Source organism: Serinus canaria, chromosome 3 (assembly GCF_022539315.1).
Source record: "Serinus canaria isolate serCan28SL12 chromosome 3, serCan2020, whole genome shotgun sequence".
In the NCBI taxonomy this organism is placed as follows: Eukaryota; Metazoa; Chordata; class Aves; order Passeriformes; family Fringillidae; genus Serinus; species Serinus canaria.
In genome coordinates, this window is record NC_066316.1 from 41,831,179 (window position 1) to 41,856,328 (window position 25,150).

At 41.4% G+C, this 25,150-nt stretch overlaps 1 protein-coding gene across 1 annotated transcript in view; it reads left to right on the top strand.

The window, feature by feature from the left end:
- PGBD5 (piggyBac transposable element derived 5) overlaps positions 1 to 25,150 on the top strand; it is a 67,532-nt gene that overhangs the window by 11,841 nt on the left and 30,541 nt on the right. Inside the window, exons 2-3 of the mRNA XM_009092833.4 lie at positions 14,012 to 14,439; positions 22,329 to 22,463. Of these exons, the coding sequence (XP_009091081.2) occupies positions 14,012 to 14,439; positions 22,329 to 22,463 (563 nt within the window). The remainder of the gene's footprint in view (positions 1 to 14,011; positions 14,440 to 22,328; positions 22,464 to 25,150) is intronic.

Below are 25,150 nucleotides of genomic sequence, written 5' to 3' on the forward strand. Positions count from 1 at the left end.
TCATATGATGAAGCAGAAACATTTGATAGCATTTTATGGATATATATTGCAGGAGAGTGAGCAAGATGTTAAAATAAAAACCATGCCTTTTCTTCAGGTCTTTTGCTGAAAGGTTGACTTAGAAGGGGTCTGAGTACTGACCTGGAGCAGCTTGACATTGAGCAGTGCACTGCCAATTGCTCTAATGTCAGCTTTCTTCCCAAGATAAAAGGGTGATGGGATTCTTTTTTTTTAAGCTGAAATGGGCAGCTAAAGAGAGAATCCTTCAGCACTATACTTTAATCAGAAAAGGAACAAGAAATAAGTGTAAAAAAAGCTGCTCAAAACTTTACTTTTAAGCTTTCAGTTTGTACTGAACCCTTTTAATCTGTACTATAACCTCTTTCTAACCTGCCCTTCTGTGCTGCAGCATTTAGTTTCTCTAATTGTATTTTGCTTTCTAAAATCTCCTGTCATAAAAATGAACCTTTCTCTTATATCTTAACATAGATTCTACCAATACTTCCAATTTTAACATCTTGTTCTTAGTCATTACGAAACTTCCATTTTTTTTTTATTCTCTGGGCTCTGCAGGATACCATGTCTCCACTGTTCTTGTTAAAATTGCAGGTAGTCAGGGGCAGAAGTTCATCAGATTTTGCTTCTAAGTAAGCCAGGCTTTGTACAATTTGGCTCTGCTCAATGTCCATTCTTGTGGGACAAGAAGGTAAAGCCAAATACTGAGTTCTTACCTAACTTATGGGAAGATAGCTGATGGGGTGACAGCCTTTTGAATTGCCCTTGCTGAAAGATGGCTCACTTGAGTTCAATCCTTATTAGATAGCACATTTGCAGTGAGAAGAGCCTGTAGGCTCCAACAGCATCACCTGTGATGAAAAAGCAGTTGATGTTGAGATGTGAGGTCAAGTGAAACCAGACTCTGCCTATTCTTGCCTCATAGTGTCACATAAAGATAAAAGCTGGTACTTCTAACGTAACAGAATTATGGCCACGTGCTCTTGACCACATTGCTCACCCAGTTTGCTACAGCTGATGCTCCAGATCTGCTTTTGTGGGACCTACAATATGTGAACTGTCACACCCACCACAGCATCTAACGCAGCATTAAAAAGCTGGCAGGAATGCAAGTTCAGATCTGATAGTTCATATGGGTTTGGTTATCCCATGATTATTCAGTTCAGATCTGATAGTTTATATGGGTTTGGGTAGCCCATGATTATTCAGTCTTCTTTTTGGATGAAGGTTGCACTTCAGGAGTGTCAGCTGCCCTCGCATGGAGTTTTGAGTTAGCATTTTATTGTGTCTGAGTTGTGAATGCATCTGTGCTCTTGCTGCCGAATAGAAGAGACCAGTGCAGTTTTAGAGGGTAATGCCCCGAGTAATGGGCCCAATTCTTTATAGCTAGCTTTTAAGAAATATTCTCCCTTCTCGATCACCTGTGTTGGCAGGAGTTGGGATTGTGTTTCCTGTGTCTGGTTCTTCACTCACTTTGTGACTCGTACCCTGTAGTCCTTATTTGCCAGACCTTGGTTCTAGAGGCAGGAGGATGTGACCACAATCAAGTGATATTTTCTATAAAGAAAGCAAAATGTTACAATTTTATAAGCAGTTTTGGGGTAGCTGTTGCTTTTTTTTTCCTCATTGAGGCTGGCTGAACTCAATGTTCTACATACTGGTGGATCTTGAATGCTTCCGAAAGAAAGAAGACACAAAGATCTAATTCAAGTTTTTCTTTCTCTGACTACTGCTGTAGAGAGCCATTGTTAGCTACCTTGTTTGTAATTTAGAACAGGGAGGAGAAAGTAAGCAAGTTTTTTAACTCAAGTAGAAAAAAGAGCTTTTTCTAGACTGAGTTAAGTACCTGTTTTGCTGTGTCTTCAAGGACTCTGTACTATACTTGCCAATATTCATTCTTTTGTAGTGATTTCTGTGTTTTATTTATGTTTTTTTTTATGGACTGCATCACTTGACATTGTAATACTTATACCGTTAAGTCATTTGTTTGGAGCAATCCCAGCCTAGAAGAAGTATGCTTAATTTCACTTCAGAAACATGGGTACTTCAGGGTACTGTTGCACTGATGCCTAAGATAATTTGATCACCATAGTTTAAAGTTAAGTATCTGCCTCAAATAGTTTCTGCTGGGCTGGAGTGAAAAGACCCTAGAAGAGGTTACTGTTGTCAAACCATAGCTTCAAAAATTTCTCAGAAGACATCCCTTTTGATGTTTATTGAAAGTACAACATGTTTGCTTCATATTGTCAAAACAGTGGAAAGTTTGGTATCAGATGTGCCTGTGGTAGGAATTAACATTAAATCCCTTGATCAAAAGGAAAAATCCATGCTTCCTGAAGAACATGAGTTCCAATTTGCTTGCTAAGGTTTGCAAAGAGCTAGCAAAATCTATGGTGGTGATAAGGCCCAGGAGGGAGGACAAAGTGGCTACAAAGACTACAAAGAATTTTCATAGTAAAAGACATACACCTTTTTTCCTGCCCTGACACATATTGCAGCCTTAGTCTTGCTTTGAGGATTAATAATTTGTGTGGCTGACTGCAAAATAAGTGTCTGCTCTGGAAACCTATTTCTGTTAGAGAAAAATACAAGACTCTTTCACCTCCTTTTGATTTGCAAGTGACACAAATTAAAATTCAAAGGGAGTGTCAAGGGATGTAAATATAGTGCATTATTCTTTGAATCCAGAGATGCATTTAAGTATGTGAATAGGTGGTACTACCTTAGTGTTGTGTGACATATGACCTGAATGATACGTGTTTCTTTAGTGACATGAGAAGTGTTATAGCAATGCAGAAGGGCCTCTGACTGACACCACCACTCCCCTGTTCTTACAAGAAGACAGTTTTCTTAAAGGACAAAGGAAAATTACTCCTTTTTGTATTGATATAGAACCTACAAGTAGATCAGCTGAAGCTTATAGGATTTGAGCACATGTTCAGCTCTCTGCTAAAAAGAGGGTGAACTGGATCTGCTAGGCTGCTTTAGTCCTAAGTGCAGTTACTGGCTTTAGAACAGTGTTCCCCAATCATTTTTGATCATTCACCCCTATCAGTGGAAGTTTTTTCAACAGGTACCCCCAATCTATGTTTATTTATTTATTTGTAGATTATATACCTGCACTACTGTACTAATACACTATGTACATTATAAAGCATACACAAAACCAGAATTTAAACCAGGATGAGATAAAGATGAAATAACACTATTTAATTTTTTAAAATAATTTATTTGTTAACAACAGAGAAAAATGTTTTCTTCCTGCTATAGATTGTCCCAGTAGATTGTCTTGTGCAGCATCCTATGGTGGAAAGCACTGTGCTAAGGCCTATGTAAGGATGCTGATAAAAGTTCATGTATGACCACCAAGCAGATGGTGCCTGGATCTTGGCAAGGAGGACTGTGGTCATTTGTGTCCAGCTCTGCCAAGCTGTTTCAGTTCAGTTCAGAAAGAGAATTTCTATGAAGTGGTTTGAATCCTCCTGCCAGGGATGCTACCAGATCCAGATGTAGCTGTGATGAAAAGCCGTATGTTCACCTGCTTTCTCTGTCTTCGCTCTCCTCCCAAATAAATAACATTCTAGCTTGCTTAGTAGGCTTGAGGTTTTCTCACACAAGGCTATAAAAACTCCAGGCCCAGTTTTGCTAATAATAATCTGAAGGCTTTTTTTATCCCCCCACTAAAAACATCAATGGGAGTTATAGAATCTGGACCTTAAGGGAGGCATGTAAAAATTCCTGATGTGAAAGGTAAAATGCTGCCTATTCAGGGCCATTCACAATGAGCAGGAAAGGAGCTGTATCAAAGGTAATGGAAGAAGCAAATGGAATTTCACAATAGATCTCTTAGTTAATTTTATGAGGCAGTCAACATAAAGAATTAATGGAAAGAAATGTTGTTTCAATGAGAGCTTTGTGAACATAGTAACAAATGGATGAGGAACTGGAAGGGCCCTGTAAAGGAGCAAATCTGTCTATAGTATAAAACCAACTTTAGCAGTTAGGTTCAGAAAGCTTAGGAAGTGGGAGGCTCCCTTTTCTTTTAAAATATGAACACACCATGAAGTTCTTTGAAAACCTCTGCTGTATGAAATCTTTCTTGCTACTAGGTCCAAGAGGAGAAATACAAGCTCCTTTCTCCTTCTATAACCTAAACTATGTTCTTACATAAATTTTTATGAGATCTTTCAGCTTTTATTGGTTCATATGTTGGCAGCCCCCAAGAAGCCTGGACAAGTTGACCTCTAAGTGTAGCTATGATCTGATGTTCTGGATGGCTGCTAGTAACCTGTCTGGTGACCTCCAGTCTTTTCCCTGCCTGATCTCAGAATACAGCATTTAAGCCTGCGTTTGAAGAGGTGGACTTTGGCTCCACAATGACCAAGCATCTTGCCTGAAAGGCTGTGGGGGAAAAGTACACAATGCTTTTCTTTGCCAGCCTAGTTCTGTGGCCTGGTTCCTGCTGCACCTGCTCCCGCCAGCTGCGCAGCGTGGCGTGGACTGCAGTGGGAACTGCTGGGAGCCGAGCAGTTCCGCAGGGTGCACGTGGTACCTGGGCAGAGGTACCACAGTGGGAGTGGTGCTGAGGGACTGCTGCTGCTGCTGCTGAGAGTGAGCAGTGCTGTGCCACTGAGGATCCCACTCCGACTCTATGAGCTGTTTAGCTCTGAGTTGTGTTTCTGGCTTGCTCTCTGTAAATGCAACTCCCTGAAAACCTTTCTGGAGATACAGTGGCTTGTAAACACATTTGTGTCACCCTGAAGTTAACACAGGCAGTGCAAGTAATAAATCCCATCTTTTCCACAGGTGGCTGCCTTTTTAAATCCATTCTTAATTGTTCAAGAAGTGCACAGACTTATTAAAACTGGCAAGTTGTGGGTTTATAAGTGTTATTAGGAAGCCTGTGCACTTGGAGTGCTGTGGAGTGTGTCATGTAGCCTGCATGTGGGAAGAGGATTAGGGATATTGATGTACATGGTATATAGAAGTCATTTATTGAACTTTCCAACTGCTTGCCTATTTTGAGTTGAGATGTTCAGACAGCCTGCAGCACTGGTCACTTCTTAGGGCAGGCAGAACAAGGATGGAAAAAGATAGTCTAACAACAGGGGCATGAATAAAAGATCAAAAAGAAAACAAAAAGCACACTAAGTGATATTGTGCATGCATAAGAAGTCCTGACCCTAGCAAGGATTTCAAATACGTGACCTCCACTTTGCATCTTAGGTGTCCCAATAAAATATTAAGATTTTCATCTGCCTCTAAGCCTAATGCAGAGAACATATGGATTGTCCCAAGATTTTTGAGGGTGTTGGAGAGGAACATGGAAAATATGAAGCGAGGGCATTACAATTTAAAAGTAGGTCTGTAAGTGTAGATGCAGTATGGAGTGATGAGAGCTCATTTGCCTCTTAATCTGGGGTGATGACAGCAGAGAAGGCTTTTCTTACTGGGCAGTTGATGAAACTCACCTAAAAATCCAAGTGCACACTTTCTACAGAGAGCAGTAAAATCCAAGGAAGGCTGGTACAACCTAAAAGAAAAAGGTTTGGAAAAGCCTGAATATTATCCCCTTGCAGCCCCTGTCACCAGCCTCCTTGGTAGATTCCAGATTTTGAGCTCTTCTAGCAGAGCTGCAGCATTGCCCTGCAGCATCACCCTCTCCCAAGTGGGTGCTGCAGTAGGTGCTCACATCTCTTTGTGAGAAGTAGCATTGAATACTTTGGAGAGTACATGCTTACTCTAACAACTACTCCCTGTCTTCTCCAGGAAGAGCCTGTTGCTGCTGGGAAGTAATTGCAGAGACCAGTACTGTAGCTACCTTAGCTCATGTGAGATAGAGATGAATCATTAGGAGGTTCTGTACTGAAATTAATGTTTGTGCATTATAAGGTTGTGTCCAGTGCTTTACTGAACTGTCTGGATTTTTGGTTGCTGCATTCTTTTTTTTCTTTTTTTCTTAAATAACTAATTTTTTAACAAAACAGAAAGCCATTTCTTTGTGAGACTTACTCAAAAACTGGAGGTTCATTTTTCAATGGCTTATGTGTGTGTGGTATGTAAAAGGTGGGAGTTGATGTGGAGGTTTTCAGTTATTAGTTAGGTCATTTATATTGACTTGTTGACTTTTATTTAAAAAAGATAAATTAAATATTCTGATGATTTGCTTGGAAAACATGTCAGGCTATTTTCCCACCTTCAAACACAAAAGCCCTACCTTTCAAGGCAGGGTCCTCACGTCAGATATTGCTGATGTTTAAGGTGGATTTTTACTTGAAATTTCTGGAAAGGAGCAGGTTGCATGGGAGTAATGGTATTTGTCACCAGTATTTACTAGAACAGACCAGGAGGCTGGGACAGAAAGATGGGATGGTGGGATTGCACCTGCAGGAGAGGAGTCCCCAGCATGGAACCATCCCAAAGCAATCTTCTGGGATTTAGTTATGAAGGTCACCCTGCTGGTAATGGGAGTTATGCTGACATAAAACTATCCATTCTGCTTTGTACAGTTATTTTGTAAATGTGCACAGCTGTGCCCACAGACAGATGTGTAGCTGCTATGTGATCTACTAAAAGCTGTATTACAGGTGGTGTATGAAGTCAGCACATTGATGGTCATCTGTAATCTGCTAGATATGCCCAGTGTCAGCTGGGCTGCCAGAAGCAGTGCAGTAAAATGTTAATAGAAAACTTCAGTGGCAAAAAAGCACAACAGAATATTGCCATGGAAGCTGCTGCAGCAGGAATTCCCCTGGGGAGGAACATATGTAGTCCCAAAGCCAAATAATGGTGCAAAGAATTATGCAAACTGACACAACAGGGTACTACTTCAGCATTGACTCAGCTGCTTAAAGGCCTTTGGCTTTTGGAAATTATTTTAACCTTAAGATCTTGTGCCAGTGTTTTACGAGGTTCTGTTGGATGTTAGAAAAGTGGTGATTGGTAGATTGCAGGATCTCACCACAGAAATTAAGTATGTAATTAAAGGTGTCAACATCAGCTGCAGTGGGCTGTTTATTCTTTGTACTTGTCACAGCTTGAAAGCTTTGTAGCTTTAAAGCACGATGGTAAACACAAAGAAATACTCTCTTAATTAAACAGTTTTTTACCGTGGCTTAAATCTATGACAAGTTACACTTCCATGGAAGACTGCCACAACATATCTGGTGTGCTCTCATTCTCAGACCAGTGCTGTTGGTAATACAACATACATTTGATCAATGAGAAAAGTGTAAGTCTTGCCTGCTTGGTCTCTTGAAAATGCCCCAAAATTTAGTTGTTCTTCTACAGTGTCCTATCAGACAAGGTAATCTACTGAGTGATGGCCAAAATTATTTACCCTTGGTTTCCCAGTCTCGATGCCCCATTGAAGTTCTTCACCTTTTGCAGGCTGAACTGCCAGCACATGGCAGCATGGAGGAGGAATGGGCAAGGTGCCTTCGTTATCACCCTAGGCTGTGGAAGGTCACTATCACATCAGGGGAAGAGACTGTCTTGTGTTTGGTGGAACAGTGCATCACACATCCCTGACCTATGCCAGACTGACCTGCTACACTAAACGCTCAAGGATTTTCCTATAATGCTTTAAAAAGCTGAATGACAGTCTGGATCACTGGATCCAGACAGCGCAGAAACAAGCTGAATTGCAGGAAGATCCTTATTTTGCTAAATACTTCTTAATTTTACTGTTTGATTTTCTAAATAAGTTCTCTGTTTAATTTATAATTAACTCAGTGCTGCTTGCTGTGGAGGCCAGGGACTCTTAAGACCAGAGTCAGCATGGAGCAGCTCTGTGCTGGTTTTCAGTCCACTTTCATTTGTCCTTGGATTGCGTCTAGAGACAGCTCTTAATGCTCTCTATGGATAAAAGTCAGACTGCAGTCTGTGGATTGCTTTATTGCTGACGCAGTGAAGAAAACAATCCTTTTTAATGCCAGGGAGGGAGGAGAAAGGCGCCTTTCAGAAAAGCTGTTTGGAACAATTTTTTGACTACAGTTATTCCGTGCAGCCGTGGAGGCATTGTCAAAGGATTATTTATAAGGTTGGAAGAGTGCAGGCAAATCACACTTTGCTAAATAGCTTGGAATAGACTTACTGAAACTAAATGTAGAGCAGAAGTGCTGCTACTGAGTGCCCACGCAAAGGTGCAAAGTAAGTTTCTTTAAAGGTGACCTTGCAAAAACTTTCCCAGAAGCATGGGCTGCTGAGAGTGAGCCCTTACAGTCTACAAAAAAAAAAAACAACCCATATTTGGAAGGACTATGTCCAGTTTCTTCTTTCTAAGCCAAGAGTGTCTGCCTGTGAGTTGTTGACTTTTTTTATTGCCTCCTCCTAAGTTGGCTTTCAACTCCAAGCAATGTTACAGTATGGATTATGTTTTCATCATTTATTCTTGCTGATTCTTCTCATCATTGAATTCTTGTGTAAGGCAGTCTCTAAAGGAAGCTAAGATTTGTCTGCCAAAATAACAGATGCAGACATCTACTCACCCAAAATTCTGGTCAGAACCACAGTTGGTATATATTAGGATGATGCCTTTGACTTAGCAAAGTAGGCCTGTCACTGAAGCTTTGGTAGCTTTTTCTAATGAAGATGAACAAAAACATGGAGCATAATATCCTAAAAACCTGGATGCTTGCCACCCAGTTCCTACAGGAGAGTGGTCTGTGAAATAAACTGGAATAAAACTCAGAAAAGAAGTGTTAAATGAACTTACTTCAAGCTGTCTTGACAGGCTTGTTGTAATGCTGTCAAACCAGCTATGGTTTGAGGATGGTCTGATGTCCATTTCCAGGCCATTAAGCATAGAGCCGATATGAAGACTGATATTCTGGCAAGCCAGATAAGCTCCAGTGCTTCCAAAGGTTGCATGAGGAAACTTAGTGTGAACAGAAATTCTGAAAAATATTCACTTGTGAAATATTAAAACATCATTTTTTGTTTTCTTGCCTTTTTTATTTTTTAGCTCTTTATAATGCTCCCTACACATTGAAAGAGATGAGAAATTGTTTTAATTGTCTGTCATGTTTCATTAATTGACACTTTCCATAAAGATGTCATGATTTTTTTGATGGATGAGTATTTTCTGACGAAAAGCTTCTGTCAGCATTTTTTTATGTTCTCTAAATAAGACCCAAAAATCATGTTGTGCACTTTTGCAAAGGTAACTGGTCAGGAATATAAAACAGCTTCTAATTGCCTGGACTTAGGAAAAAGGAATTAATTGGCTTTTTAAACCTTGGGTTTTGAAGGCTGTACCATACATTGGAGGAGAAGGTACTTCCCAATGGCCAAAAAAAAAGTTTCTAGATTGATTTTTCTTACCTTTGAATATGCATATAATATGCTTAATGTGTTATTCTCATGGGTGGCTATAAATTGTTAAATTTTTTCTCAAAGAAGACAATAAAATTACTTCTAAATTCTTGAACTGATACTTCTACCACTCCTGTTCCTGATTTGGGAGTACTGGGGTCTGCCAAGCTGTTAATGAAGTTGCATTAATTTCAAAATCAGCTGGATTAGTTCTGCACAAGGTTTTTTTACAAGCCATGCAATTTGGGTTATACATAGGGTAACACCTGGGCCTGTCAAGAGTAATGGGATATTTTTTTATGGGCCTTGATTGCAGTTTGAATGAGAGCAGAGTCTTTTGCACAGCAGAGCAAAAGAACTTTCTTTCACTGCATTTTCTCCTTACATATGTGATTTACCCTGCCCAAAATAATGATGCTTTTGACCTTCTTAAGACTTGTAAACTATGTTGTAAGTGCTGATAGGTTACAGCACGTTTTGAAACTTTCCGTCTTTTATCCATTCCTTATTCTGAATCTGTGAACTCTGAGGTTGGTAATCAGAACAGAAAAAATGGGAAAGGGTACATGAACCTTTTAAAAATGCTCTCTAATTACTTAATTCTGCAAACCAGTTAAGTAAGGGAAAAGCATTTAAATTCACTTGGGTTTCCTATTTTTTTCCTGATGTGTTGCTCAGCAAGGAAGACTAGAAAGGGAATGAAGCAGGGGGAAGAACGTGACCAGTGGGGACCCATCCAAGAGAGAAGACCAGAGACTGTAGGACAACAAGCAGGGGCTGCCTGAAGTTCCACCTGAACTTTTTCTTAAATCGTTCTGGGTGTTGTGCAGTGGGTATGTTTGCTGAGAAGTTGAGTGTGCAGCCTGCTCTCTTGCTAGACAGCAGAGCCAGCGAGGCAGCTGCAGTTTGCCCTGAGCCGAGCTGAGCCACAACAGGCTCTGCAATACACACACTCCGGGGGCAAGGGGGCAGCTTTTGCTTCACAGTCAGATTGCCAGTACAGACACACAAATGGCTTTTCATGCTTAGTTTTTTATTTTTCTTTTTTTTTTTTTTTTTGAGATTATTCTTACAAATGGAGATGTCTCTTTGTAAGAGACGTTCCTTCTGAGAGCAAAAGAGAAAATGGAACCAACCAGTCAAAATAGCAGTAATGACTTGCAAGGTGGTTGCTGCGGATTGCACAGGCAAGTTCTTGCTGGCAGACAGAGAGAGAAGGAAGAGGAGCATTTGTGTGTAGGCTGTATCATAACAGAAGTTGTTTGTTATTTTCCACACCCTGCAAGGTCACTTGCAGCAAGCACAAAGTTCTGGTGCTGGCATGTGTGCTGCCCAATCAGAGGTTACTCAGTAGAGCTCTGTCCCTGTCCTGACTGTGCACAGAATGCTGGGGCTGGCTGCAGGTTCAGACACTCCAAGAGTGCTTGTGCACTTTGTCTCTGTAATTTGTGTTGGAAACCCTGACTGGCTTTTAAAGAAACCCTATGAAAGTAAATATATTCTCCATGCAAATACTCTATAGCAGAAGAGTGAGAAAAATCTGAATTTTACATACAGTCATAATTGTATAATCATTCCGAGAATGGACAACTAGGCAAACTCACTCTTTCATTTGTCTGAGTAAAGCTTTGAAAGCTAAACAGTGCGTGTATGAAACACTGAACTCTTCATATCACTATTTTCTGGGTAACTGTCATTTAAATCAATGTAAGAATCCTTTAAAAGTACAAATTAGCTATTTAAGTTTCTTATGCAGACAGTTGGCTTTCTCTGTGGGATATATTTGTGTATTTAGAAAGTAATATTTAAATATTTTAGGCTGGTCATTAACTATGCAAAACCCAATTCATGTTAAAAATTTAGTTATTTTCCTACTGAAATTCAATGTTGCTCTTGTTATATTGCATATCAGTAAATTATGAATCAGTTGTGCTCACTTTGCCAATAAAGGCTGTTTTTTAAGACAATGAGATTATACAGGGGCTTTCATAATTTTATTTAATCAACAATTATGTTGATGTTTGAGTCAGAAAGTGATTCAGCTTTTAGAGCTGTGTGGGTTCTGCATGATCAATGAGATACAAAGCTTGTATATTTATTTTAGGAAGGAGAGGAGGTAGCAGGTTCTCTGTGTCTGAAGCAGGACTGCTGGGTAAGGAAGGATTATTGTATCCTATATACCTGTCAAGTTTCCATTGTCACTTATCAAGGTAAACTTGTGCAGCTGCTGAAAATTTAGTTACACCAAAATTACATTTTTTGTGATTCTGACTGCTCTTACCTCCCTGAAGATGGAGTCCAGCATGTACCTATTGTCCATATCCAAGAGTCTCAAGATATTTCACTTTGTAAGACTTAATTTTTTATGAATTCTTGTTTGCTGTAGACAAGTTTTAAAATATTACCCCTACTCCCAGCTTCTGCTTCTGAAGCCGTATATTTAAAAACTATCTCTGTGTGCTACCTGGAAGGTTGCCTGAGCACTGGAGTTGAGTTTGATAGTTACTCAAGATTTCATATAGAACTAGGAATACACTCTGTTCCATGTGTTGTTATTAGAAAGCCATACCTACTGTAGAATATAAAAACTTGATTAAGTTATGGGCCAGAATGAAGATACAGAATCATGCATAGAGCATCTTTTGTGAGCTATAACAGTGCTACCCAGTGCTAGCAGAAAATAAACCTCCTGATCAAAAGAAGAAAACCTTTGTTAAGCAGCTCAATTATTCCGCTAGCAGTTAAGGTGAAGTAAATATATCTATTCTAGCCCCATAGTTTTCACTTGATAATAAAAACCTTTTATCATTTAAACTGAAATTTTCTGTTCTTACCAAAACACGGTTTGTGCGAGTCTCTTTCTTCTGGTCTTAAAATATAGAGGAGTGTGTTTTCAGCTGAAAGTTTCTCAATCTCACAAATTAAAATTGGAAAGTAATCTTTAAATAGATAGTTTTTATTTAAAAAAATCCAGTTTTGTTTGCTTTTTTGGCATTCTTTGCAATCTGGAGGTTTACTGTTTCAAAGTTTTGGTGTTGTTTCAAAGTCTATTTTTGCTGTCCTTCTAGTAGCTTGAGTTCACCAGAGTGCACCCAAACATTAAGGCTTAAGAGCAAGTCCAGCTACCATATTTGTGTAATTCCTTGTAGTTTCTGCAAGCTGTAGTTGTTGCTGTAACTGGGAACGTGAACTGAGATACAAGGGTGCTGGAGAATGTGACCTGGGCAACATGCTAGTGGATCTTTGCAGAGCCAGCTTGTGTGATGGTCAATCTCATGCTCTGATGCAGCTGGGAGAGCTGATGCTGAGGTCCAGTCAGCCCTGTAGTGCAAGAAAGACTCGCTCATGTTGGGAAGAACTCCAAATGAGAAGCTGTATGCCTTCCTTTTGATTAGGAAGAGTATTTCAGACAGTCCCAGGGCTGAAGGCTGCTGGACTAAGGTGCAACATTTCTTGGATCCAGCTCTTGGTTTGGGATTATACCCATGACACTGTCTTTTTCACAGGAGTGTAGAGCTGCTTTTAAGTGCTCCACTGTCTGCTGGGTTTGAAGACGCTGCTCAACTCACGGAATTGTTTTTTACTGCTTCTGTAGAATAGAGAATGTTCCCTTCCTTTACCTGATAACTAAAACACTACTACAAGATACAAGCATGAAAACTACTACTTTTGGAAGGGAGCTTGATTAGTTTGTGGGAGGGATTAGAGGAGAGGGGGCTGTAAATACTGGTGTCTGCATCCCTGGTATTGTGGGTTTGATGTTCCTAATTCAGTTAGTGTAATCTGGTGTATGACTGGCTGACCTTGTAACACTGATAGAGTGCTGCCACCCCTTAGAGCCTCCTTTTTGTTTTTATCACCCTCCTCTTATGGAGTAGTTGAAACTGGCAGAGAAGGTGCAAGATCAGTGAAATGCTAGAGTAATCTAACAGCATGGGACTGCAAGGCTTATTACATTATGGGAGGAAGAGGACCACTGCATGCATTATAGTGCTAAAAATATTCCCTGTGATGTGGGGCAGTGACACTAGCCACATGGTAGCTGTGACTTGTTCTGGTAATGTGCTTTCTTGGGGATATCAGAGTGCAGGATAAAACTCCAATGTGGTGGCAGAGGCACAAAACTCAAAAACACAGACCTGTATGTGACTCTGTGTGGAGCAGGGGCAGATATGAAAGTCACAGAATTATGACAATGAACTAGGCAGGAATTAGAGGTGCAGGAGGAAAGGTGGGATCGGGTTATAGAGCCTAGGAATTATGTCATCTGGGATGAGGGCAGTGCTGTCTCTGGAGAACTCACATTGTCCTTCTGGGCTGTTTGGAAGAAGGCACTGCTTTGACATGCATATGGACAAGGGAAACACTATCCAGAAAGAGTCCAAAACAGCTGCTGAGGATAAAAGTTGCAGGTAATGTGTAAGTGGAGAAATAAAATGCCTACTTGTCTCACAGGCCTGCATGCTGCAAAGTAATGAGCGCGCAGAGCAGAGGGAGAGCCTTTTCAGAGTGTATAGTATCATATACTATATGGGGAGGGGAAGTTTGCTGGTGAAGTCTGTCTGGCAATGGGTACATTCCATCATTTGCATGAGAAAAATTAGTCATGCTTTTAATTTCTGGTATTGGATGTGCCTTGTGGTGATCAGGAGTGTGCCTATCTTTCCTTCCTTTATCCTAGGTCCAACACGAAAAATGCCCCTGACTGCCAGTGCCATGGACTTTTTTCAGCTCTTTGTCCCTGACAATGTACTAAAGAATATGGTGGTCCAAACCAACATGTATGCAAAGAAATACCAGGAGAGGTTTGGTAGTGACGATGCCTGGATTGATGTCACCTTGACAGAAATGAAGGCCTTCTTAGGCTACATGATATCAACCAGCATCCACCACTGTGAGTCTGTTCTCAGCATCTGGAGCAGCGGCTTCTACAGCAACAAGAGCATTGCACTTATCATGACACAATCAAGGTTTGAGAAGATTCTGAAGTACTTCCACATTGTGGCCTTCCGCTCGAGCCAGACAACGCATAGCCTCTACAAAATCCAGCCTTTTCTGGACTCTCTGCAGAATGGCTTTGACTCTGCTTTCAGACCTTCACAAGCCCAGGTAAGAGTTAAGCTGTTGGCAGGGAACATCTGACCTGTGCACTCTGGTTGTCTCACTGGGACAGAAAGTGCACAGCACAGCTGCCTGGGGAAAGCTGGGGCTTCCCAATGTGAATCTGTGCTGCAGTGCCTCCATGAAGCAAGAGAGAAAGCAGCACTGTCCTGTGCGAGTGCTCATCAGTGTCTGTCAGTGCAGGCACCAAACAGGTTTCGGTGGGAATGGTGCTCTCTGAGCTGGACCTATTTGCTTTAGTGACCTAAACAAGCCTGGACACTTCTCAGTGAGGCTGGCACTGGGTTTTGCTGTCCTGAGGATGGGAGGTTGCAGGTTGTGCAAGGGTAGAAGGGGCAGAGCTGATGCAGCTGGGCTGGAGGGAAGCAGGCTGAGTGGGATGGAGGAGTTGAATTTGCTAAGGTGGCTGTCCCTGACCTTAGCAGTATGGTCCAGTAACACTGCTGCTTTCTCATGACTGGAAAGGGGGACAGGTGAAAATCTTTTAATATTCATCATCATCTATTTAAACTTCGTTCAATACAAATTATCTGCTTTTGAAGCTGTTGCTACTGGCCGTGTTCAGAAATCCAGAAAGGAAAAGGAATAAGCATGAGATATGTTACTGCTTGATATAACTTTTCAATCAATTCTCTATTTCCAGAATATAAATATTTCACTTAGGCATTTGGAAAGGGTGTTGTATTCATAGTCCTCTTTCCCCTCTGAAGCATCCCATTTTTACCCACTGCACAAAATTAATGAAGGCATAGATGCTACACATCCATTGAAGTGTGCCTAAAATAAATGGCGAGTGATTACAGTTTATTTTATAGACAATAAAAATCAGACTATATAACCCATGAGAGCACAGCTGCCTAAAAAGCTGTTAAGGTAGAGAAGGGAGGAAGGAAGAGTGTTCTCACTAAACTATGCAAGGTAAGTTTCCATTAAGACAAAACAGGCAATGAGAAACACGGAATTGTTGGGACTGAGCTCCCTTAAAGATATGAAATCTAATCCTTATGGCTGCTGACTTCAATGGGCAGAAGGTAGAGGCTTCAGAAATTGATCACCGTGTCTAATGCAAATGCTTATAATGGTGTGCTGTGGCGCACACCGTGAGTGCAAATCCATTAAGGGATAAGATTTTATTTGCATGTATATCCTTTCTCCCATTCCCCATGCCGAGTAAGGCTTGAGAACTGAATTGACAAAATCACAGCACCCTGTTTGCAGTGGCAAAACATCTAAATCTTCACAAGCAAAATGTATTATTATCCTGAGCTTGGTAAGGAGATGCTACTTAAAAAAAATAAGGGGGAAGAAGTAGAGACAGCCCCATTTTCTTCCTTCCTCCTCCACTTCTCTGCTCCTTTGTCAGTGTTTACGTCAGTGATTTCTATGCAGCATGTTTCAGTGATACTGAGTGGAACAAAAAGCACTAAAATACAGCTTCAAAAATAACCCTGTGAGAAAGAATAAGGTTTTGAATCCGTTGTTAAAAATACCCTAGTGTACCTCCAGTAGGCTTCTGGGGGATGTTCCAGGCCTCCTTCTGAAAGGGAGCCTTGTGCGTGACATCCTCCTGGGTGTCATCAATCAGGGCAGCGCACTACTTGTCTCAAGAGATGAGGACCCCATCTGCTCAAAACAGCAGGAAAGACCTGTCCCTTCAAATTGTCTTGACTGCAGACTGCAGTAAACATCAAACCCGGAATGCCCAGAAATAATTAGAAATAATAAGCCAGTTGCACAGAAACAAATGGAAAGATGAGGGGAAAGAACCACTTAGATGAGCTTTTGAAAGTTCTGCCTCAGGAAGCCAGTTGGACAGGGAGGCCCAGGTTTCTGTGATCAGTGATACCTGAAATCTGAAATCCCAAGTTCAGATTGGATTTGTTGCTTAAGGTACATCTGTATCTTAAAAATGAAACTTGTGGTACCTGGGTGGCTTGTTGCTGACCCACAAGCTTTATGCTACTTTCTTTTAAGTGGCATCAAACAGCTAAATCAGTTCCTGATGAATGCAGCAGGGTGGTTTGGGCTTATGGGTAGGCTTGTTACTGACTTTTTTCCTCTGGCAGTGTGGACTCACAGAGCACAGATTAGGAAGAGGCCATGTTTAACTCACCCCTATGGACAGAGCAGGGACAATCTGCATCCAGCAGGCAGTACAACATCTGCCTTCACAGTTATTTCTTCTATAGATTTGATCTTTTATTTTTCGATAGCTAGAAAAGATTCTTCAAGTGGAATTTCTGTCAGAAAATACTTAGTTTTTTTGGTTTTTTTCTTGTCTGTGACCCCTCCCCCCACCCAAATGTGCCTGTAAAAATAACACCACAGTTGCTATGAAAGGAAACAGGGAGAAAGAACTATGCCAGTATACCAAAACAAAGAATACAATCTTGCGAATTATAATTATTTTGCTAAATATAGTGAGCTAACAAAAGGAAATAATTGCTCTCCAGCTTATGAAGGAATTGAAAGTCCAGAACATTTTAATTGTGCATCAGCAGTGCTAGCTGTAGTTTCTGAAGTTAAAAAAATGGTGTCCTGACCTAGATTGGTAAAAAAAATTGACAGGAATATTCTCTGCATCTTATCCCTCCTCAGTATCATCTGTATAAATAAACACTGCCTCTACCTGAGCAACAAGAGGTGGTGATTTGGGTCTGTTCTTGTTAGCAGTGTTATTTCTTTGCTACTTAGCTTTGTAGCTGTGCTTCTGTCTGCAAGCCTGAAGGCAGGGAGGTTGGCCTGCCTGCCCTCCGGAGGTATAGAGCAACAAATTCAAGGGTACTCACCTGCCAAGGATATACACTGAATTCCAGAAACCAGAGGAGTTCAGGGAAAATAACATCACTGCTCAAATATCCTTCTGTGCCTGCTGAGTGTTTATATGCTCATCAGCAGGATGTGGCTAGACAGGATTGCTGTCTCTGGCTGCCCCTGACTGGCGTGGGAGAGGTCAGGAGCATAACTCCAGGCTCTCTCTGCTTCCCTCTCCCTCTAAAGTACCTTCTCTTTGGTGTTTTGGAACCAAACAGTTTTGCATCTACCCAGTGAAACATCTGCTGGAAATAGTCACCAGCAGGAGTGAATCCCCTGGCAAAAAGAGAGTTGTAAGTCCAACCTCTTGCTCCAAGGGCAACTTTGGCCAATTACTGGGCAGCTTCTTTGTGTTTCGCTCTTGGTGGTATCATAGGGTACAGCTAAGCAGTTTCAACATAGCTTTTCCAAACCAGCTCACAGCTTTAGATGACAGCCTCTTTGAAAACACAGCAGGGCAAAAACACACTGGTCAACCTGTTTTTCTGTCCTCATGCTTAAATGTTCATTTGATATTGGGTATTTCCAAGTTATAAGACCTTGCTTGTGCTGTACCTCTATACTTCAGATTTCCTGTTCTCAGAATGATTCTTTAGGAGTTGAGGGTGCTGGTCCCAAATGTGAATCATTCTATCTTAGAGCTTCTGTGAGTGTGACACAAATACATAAATATTCAGAGAATGATGGCCAAGTATAAGACGTTGAGCAAGAGAAAGACAGAGGAGCAATAGGAATGTTGAGTTGCAGGGTAAATTTCTGATGCCCTGTAGCTCTTGGCCAGTTGATCCTTTCATGATGCCAGATTTTAGGGAGAGTTTGGCCAAAGAAAATGATGAAGCTTCATTGCTATTTTAAAATTACCTAATGGTAATGGAGTGCTGTAAGAACTGACTTTCTGTTTTTTAAGAGGATTGATTGATGACTGAACAAATGGGCAGAGGATCATGGAATCATGGCTCCACTGGAAGTCAGAGTTAACCTTTGAATGATGGCAGAGAGGAGCTGTAAATGTGGATAGGTCAAACAGGACTTCAAAAATGAGAAGAGAAAGAATCTGTCTGATATACTGGAGAAGAACTAAGTTAGAGAAATAACGAAAAGTGATGTGGTCAGTGCGATGGACTAGGAAATGGCTTTCCAGCAGCAGTCTGTAGAAGAAGAATGCCTTATGTTGAGTAAAAGTAAAACTGTTGCAGGATGATTGAGGGGTTTGGATGTAAACTTGTCTGGTTGGGTGGATTGTTACTCTAAAATGAGTGCCATTTTAGTGCTCTTACTCAGAAAGCATGGCAAATGCAGACATTGCCTGGCTGAGGAGATTTTGCAGGTAGGAGGTAACAACTGACATTCAGATTCACTAGCCAATGATATCTGCAGCAGGATGAGAGGGACATGTGCAGTGACCAAAAACGGAAATACTGAGAGGTTCTTAAGGGAAGGGAGATACTCTCAAATGCAGCATAATGGAATCAGAAATGGCAGCTTGATATGCAAACAGAGATGTCAGACACCAGCAAGAGAATTTAGATTAGACAGGAGGAGCTTTGGAGCAGAGAGGCAGAAGCATGAGCTACCCTTGCAGGAGGAATGACTGACTCTGCATCCAGACACAGTTACCAAGGGGCCTCTGCAACTGGATGGTACCCACCAAAAGCCAGAGACAAGGCAAGCTGAGGCAGCTTCTCTGGGAGACAGGCTGAAGTGACAGCCTGTGTTGTGGGTGGCCATGGAGCTCAGGGGGAATGTTTCCTGGATATGTTGATTTATTATCTAAGTATATGGAGTCCAGGAATTCCAAGTACAAAAGACTTAGTGATTCAGGGCTTTGTCTACAAGCCTGTTTGGGCTCTGGTGAGAGAGGATGGGTGGAATTTTGGTGTGGAAAGAGCATTGGAAATGGTTAAAAATGGAGAGGAAAGAAAGGCATTCCTGACAGTGGCTGTTTCATTCTGTGAGTGAAAGATGTTGTGAGATGGAGCAATTGAGGGAGTCCCATCTTGGAATCTTGCCTTTGCAACACTTGGAGTGCAAATACATATTGGGGGGAAAACAAAGAGTGAAAGTTTGGCAGGTAGATCTATCAGGGATAAGGATTACTATAAAGAAGGGAGAGGAGAGGGAGAGGAGAGGGAGAGGGAGAAGGGAGGAGAGGGATAGCAGTGGGGGAGCAAAGCAATTAGATGAAGAGCTTCTGAGATCTGAACAGAACTGGGAATTTGAGAGAAAAAAATGGGGATGATTTTTATTAAGAAATCCACAAACTATCTTGCATCATACGAAGTCAGAATAGGAAGGGGGGAGCACTTGGGGAGTGAGAAAAAGATGGTGAAGAGGCGGTCAGGAATACGTGTAGGAGTAATTAAGCCTGAAAGTAGATTTTTATCAAGGAAGATGAGAAGCAAGAAAGAATATGCCATGGGGGCAGTAAGCTCACTCCTGTAAAAGTGTGTATTGAAGCAACAGCAAGAATGGGGAATAGAGAGGGAGCAAATATAATTTTTCATGGGGGTTTGGCAAATAGATGGATTTGAGACAGGAAAAGCAGGGAGACTGAGAATACAGGAGGGTGAACAAATTAACAGGAATGGCCAGTAGCAACAGGACTAACTTTTGTCCTAAAACCACCATGTCAGTGCCAGGGGCAGGCACAGCCCATAAAGTGACTTGCTTGCAAAGTTCTTTACAGCTGTTGAAGCAGTGGTTGCATGTAGAGGGATGAAAACTCCTTGTCTCCCACTCTCTGAAGGAAGCTCCAAGGTTTTCAGTTCATTTTCCTTGCCTGTCCACATTTTGTCTTTGCAGCCACAGCAGATCTTTCCCTAGTCTGTTCACATTTTTATTCCCTCTTCACAAGAGTTGAGTTGGAGCTTACAGAGAAATTACTTACATTCAGTACAGAGGAACAAAGGAGGGAAGACATGGCTGAGCATAGGCAGGAAGAAAAGGAAGACGGAGAGAGGTTTTAAATATTCAGATTTGCTTTCTAGATGTAAGGCTGACAGGCCTTACTGTGTCATAGAAGGCAGAAAGAATGTGAAGGGTAAACAGGATGCAGTAGAGCTGCTGTGAGGAGAGCTGATGCTGTGGTGCAGAGGGAAGGAAGCTAATGACAGGGTGTAAGATGTCCTAAGGTGATGCTTATACAGCCTTTTCTTTCTGCTGCTCTCCATCCTACAGCAGGGGAGATTGTAACAGGGGAACCACACCACTCAATGGGATCTAGCAGGTAAGAGAGCCTTTCCAGAAGCTGAGAAATTCTTAACCATTTATCTGACCCTATCCCAAGGATGTGCTCCTTCCCTCTGCACTTGAGAAGCAGAAAGGCAAAAGCAAATTAGGGCAAGTTTAATGTTTGCAAAATGCTGTTCAGAATCCTCTGAGGCAGAAGCAGGAAATGCCCCAGGTGGCCTTTAGATAGGGAGGGTTGTGTTCTGTGTGGACCTTGAGAGAGGAAGATTTGGCTTCAGTGGGGAAACAGGGCAGCTGCAGCTGGAAGAGCTAATAGCTTTCTGTGCATCTCTTCTTGCTCACATCTGCATTTTGGTGTATAATTTGAACATTTTGCAAGAGTGCTTTCAGATGGTTCTGTGAATGTTTCATGAGTTGTTAAGAAGTGGAGTGCGTATAAATGACAGTGTGCAGCCATCACTGCGTGGGGAGGGCACAGGTGCCTATTTTGGGCTGACAGAGTGATGTTCAGCAAACATCTTGTGTTCAGGAGGCAAGCAGCTGCTCATCTCTGATGCTTAACTGCTCACCCACCACATCTCTCCTACAAGTGTCACTCCTTGGTTTAGTGTGGCTTTGTTCTCATTTCCGCCATTGACTGCACGGATGTGCACAAAAGTAGTACACATGCAGGTGTGGAAAGGCTTTGTCTGAGGGTGGGAGCCTCTGCATGCCTATATCTGAGCCTGTCTCCTGGAGGGATGGCTACTGGAAAAGAACAGACTCCTTTAAATTATAACCCATCTGACTATTTCGCACATCTTAACAAGGGGATGAGTTATGGCCTGCTGGGACTGCTTTCCCCACACATACAAGGAGGGGAGCCTGCAGTGACTTGCTCTGATTTGGATGTATGTGTCTGAATTTGGCCAGCATTCATCAGCTGAGACCTTTCAACAGTTTGCAAGTCTTTGTACTTTCACAAGTGGCTTGCTAAACAACTGGCGCATTGTGCACTCAGGTGTGTGTATGTTATGCACAGCTGCCTGTCAGCTGTGGGGAGATTCTAGTACTTTTCTATAGGTGAGTTCCACAGTGTGATACCTAGCAGTATCACACTCCAGTTTTGCTGCTATATTAATGGAGAGAAATGTAACAAAACAGTTTTGAGAAACAGGGAACCACTTAGATCATCTGAATGCAGAATGTAGAAACTGCTTCATTTTCACAGGTCTTCATTACTTGCTCCAGACTGTCTTACCTTTTCCCACTCCTGCCTCTGGTGGTTTATCCTAGCCTCCTTTCATCAATTTTTTTCAGCTCCTGAAGCAAGAGAGACTTCCCTAAAGCTGCTGCTGCTAGGAAAAATATTTTCTGTCTTTTCACCACCTCCTCAAGTGGCAGCAGAAAGCGTCTTTTTCTCCCTTTAACTTCTCTCTCTCTCTATTATGTGTTTTCCTTTGCTATAACCAAGGAATGTACTTTACAACAAATTGTAGGGGATGTTTGGGTAGAAGACATTCTGCCAAACAATATGAAGCTTATGAAGAAGCACGGAGAAGGATGCTGCTAAAAATTGACTCTCCCTGCCCCATCCCCTGCATCATTTTGGAGGGATGTTGAACTGTAGCAGATAGTAAGAAGTGAGAGCTCTGCCTTGCAGTGTTTACAAGTTACAAGTAGAGCAGCTATCCATAATGGGGTGTGCTTGGCCAGGCTTTGGTTTTTGTTGGATGGTAGCATCAAACAAAAATGGATTTTGATTCTCTGTTTGGGCCAATGCACACAAGCACAGTGCAAGGGTTGTATTTCCTTTAAAGCAATTAAAACACCTTTTTTTTAGCAATCATGTATTCTTCCATTTCTTTCCCTGCCTCTTTTCTTGCCACTTGCAGGTACTACATGAGCCCCTGATAGATGAGGATCCTGTTTTTATTGCGACCTGTACAGAGAGGGAACTGCGCAAGAGGAAAAAGAGGAAATTCAGTCTTTGGGTTCGGCAGTGCTCATCCACTGGTTTCATCTGCCAGGTGGGTTTTACCTCTTCAAATGTCTTCATTCAGTTCCAGCAGGTCCTTAAATGTATTGCAGGACCAAAGGTAACAGTCACTTCTCTTGGTTATCTGGCTGGGGGCTGCAGTCTGAGTGCAGGAGGCTTCTGACTGCTGTGGATATGAGATGTGACAGACAATGTTGACAAGTTCCTGATGCTTTGTTTGCTGTATGATTTAACTGAGAGTTTCTGCCTCTAATGCTGTCCATCTGGCTGCTAGCCTTCAGCTAATTAGATTGAAATGCAGTTAAAATGGTCTGTCTGTTTGTATATCCTAAGTTTATCTAAATGTCTAGGTACTGTGACTTATGTAATTTTGAATGAGTCAGATTTTTTCTCTATGACACTGCACCTGTGATAGCCAGCAGTGTCCAATAGACTAAATCAATATGGTACCAAGATGTCAGTTTTTCTGTGAGAAACATATGAGTGAGGGCCCCTATTACACATCTTTTCACACATCTACCTCTCAATCAAAGAAATAAAATCTGATGTGACTTCAAGGTGAGATGTCAGCTGGAGTGAGAGACATGTTAAAGGGTTTGTTTGTATTGTTGTAAGGCATTGGGAACATCTTCTCAAATTCTCAGATTTCCCAATAGCTGATGTGTTTTGAGAGCCCTTGAAAAATCTGGTAATTTATTTTGATGCCTAGAGGTAAGGGGGCAGATGTTTTCCGATATTTCTTTCTCCCAAGAGCTCCTGTGAAAACGTTGCATCCCACATGTTCAGAGTGGTGGTACAGAGGTAGGATGTGCACACCACTTGCTAAGGCTGAATACATGTCAGAACAGGGCCTGTGGATTTGCTGCAGTTGAACATTGGCTCAGAGCAGGATTTGGCTGGTGAATCATTATGACTGTTTGAGTAGCTGTGCAGGAAAAGAGGCTCACTGGAAACACAGGTTTGTGTTTTCAGCAATGCTGTTCACTCTGAGAAGAAATTTAGGATCCTACCTCTTCCATCTAGGTTTTAATGCAGCTATTTTGTCTAATACAAAATAGACTTATCTTGTGAAGTATCTTTGGAAGTTACTGCACTCAAAGCTCTTGGAAAGTAATTTGCTATATAGAGGCAGTCAGTGTCTTTGATCTCCAAGGAGAGCTTCACCAGTCCTACATGCAGTCTATTACTGAAGTGGGTACAGCAGGCACAAAGTCTGCTCATCTCTTGCCACATTCCCCCCAGCCAACTGCCACAAAACTAATAAGTCTTCAGACATGCCAGAGGTTTCAGATTCTGAGCTATAATTATGTTGCACCTCCTGTCCTGTCCACTGAGAGGCTAAATTAATGGAATGTCAAATTAAACAGAATAGATGCTCAGCACCACCCTAATCCTCCCACTCCCTTAATGAATTAGATGCTCATGCTTCACTTGCAGCCGGATGACGTCCAGGATTATCTTACCAGCTGCCTTCTATTTTCATTCCTTGACTTGGCTGTCGTTATCAACGTGCTGAAATGACTGGGTGAAAGGGACCTTAGGGACCAGTGAAAAAGACTATACCTTCATGCTAAAATGGAAAAACCTGATCTGGGGAGGATGGGCAACATCAGTTATGATATGATTGAAATGCTATGTTTATTTATGTGTCACACTTAGAAGCAGTTTTGTAGAATCCAAAGCATTTTGGTGGTTATTTGGTGAATTTAGAGTATTAAAATAGAGGGTTTGGGTTTTTTTTGCCTGTGTTAAACAACGGGAGAAAATTTATCTGAACCAGAAATAAATCCAATGCTTTTCCCTTCATGTACACACCTTTCCTTCCATCTCTTGAGAAGCTGCCATCATGAAGAAAGGACTTGTTTTCTGATAGTTAAGGACTGACTTGTCTATCACCTGCCAACTGTTGGGAAAACCTTCAAAATATGCATATTCTGTAATACTGTCTGGGTGAATTCCCTCCCTCTCTGCTTCCACATGATGACATTGAGGTTCTTTTATTCAAGATAAAATGGGACTATCAAAATGTCATAAATCAGGATAATTCAGTTTCAAGAATCTGAATAATATGTATCTGTAAAAGATAGGCCCAGTCAGAAGAGAGGAGGGGCCTATATATGACTGGTTTTCAGGGACAGAAGGAACCTCAAGAGGTCTTTGATGCTCCTGTCCAAAAACAATGTCCTCCAATCCTGAATTAAGCCTGGTGTTAAAAAAAAAAAAAATCCATCTGAGGAGATATTTTAGTTTTCCCAGTGTTCTGCTTTTCCTACGATGAAAAAGATTGGTTTTTCCTAATGAAAAATTAATATGCCACATGCTGAGTTACTGTGTGAACTCTGGTTGGCAGCTCCCAGATCAGTTGTTAATATTAGGCATTTCAGCTCTTTGTCTCTTCAAATTCCTGTTCCTACTTGTTCTTGTGAACAAAACTTTGAATCAAATTCTTGGATATCAGTAAACACTTCTTTTTGATGGCTCATAATTTACTTTTTTTAAGGAAATGGTGTTTGGTTAAAAATCTAGCCCAATAAGCCATTCATGGAACAGAAATGGCCTAAAGCTCAAGTGCTGCTTGTGGACATAAGAAGGTGCATAGCCTTATATATTCATAATATAAATAATGTATGAATATTAGGCTACTTTTCTGTCTTCTGTACTCCAGATAACTTGACTGCACCCTGACAGTTAATTGTGCATCCATCTTAAAGCAATTTC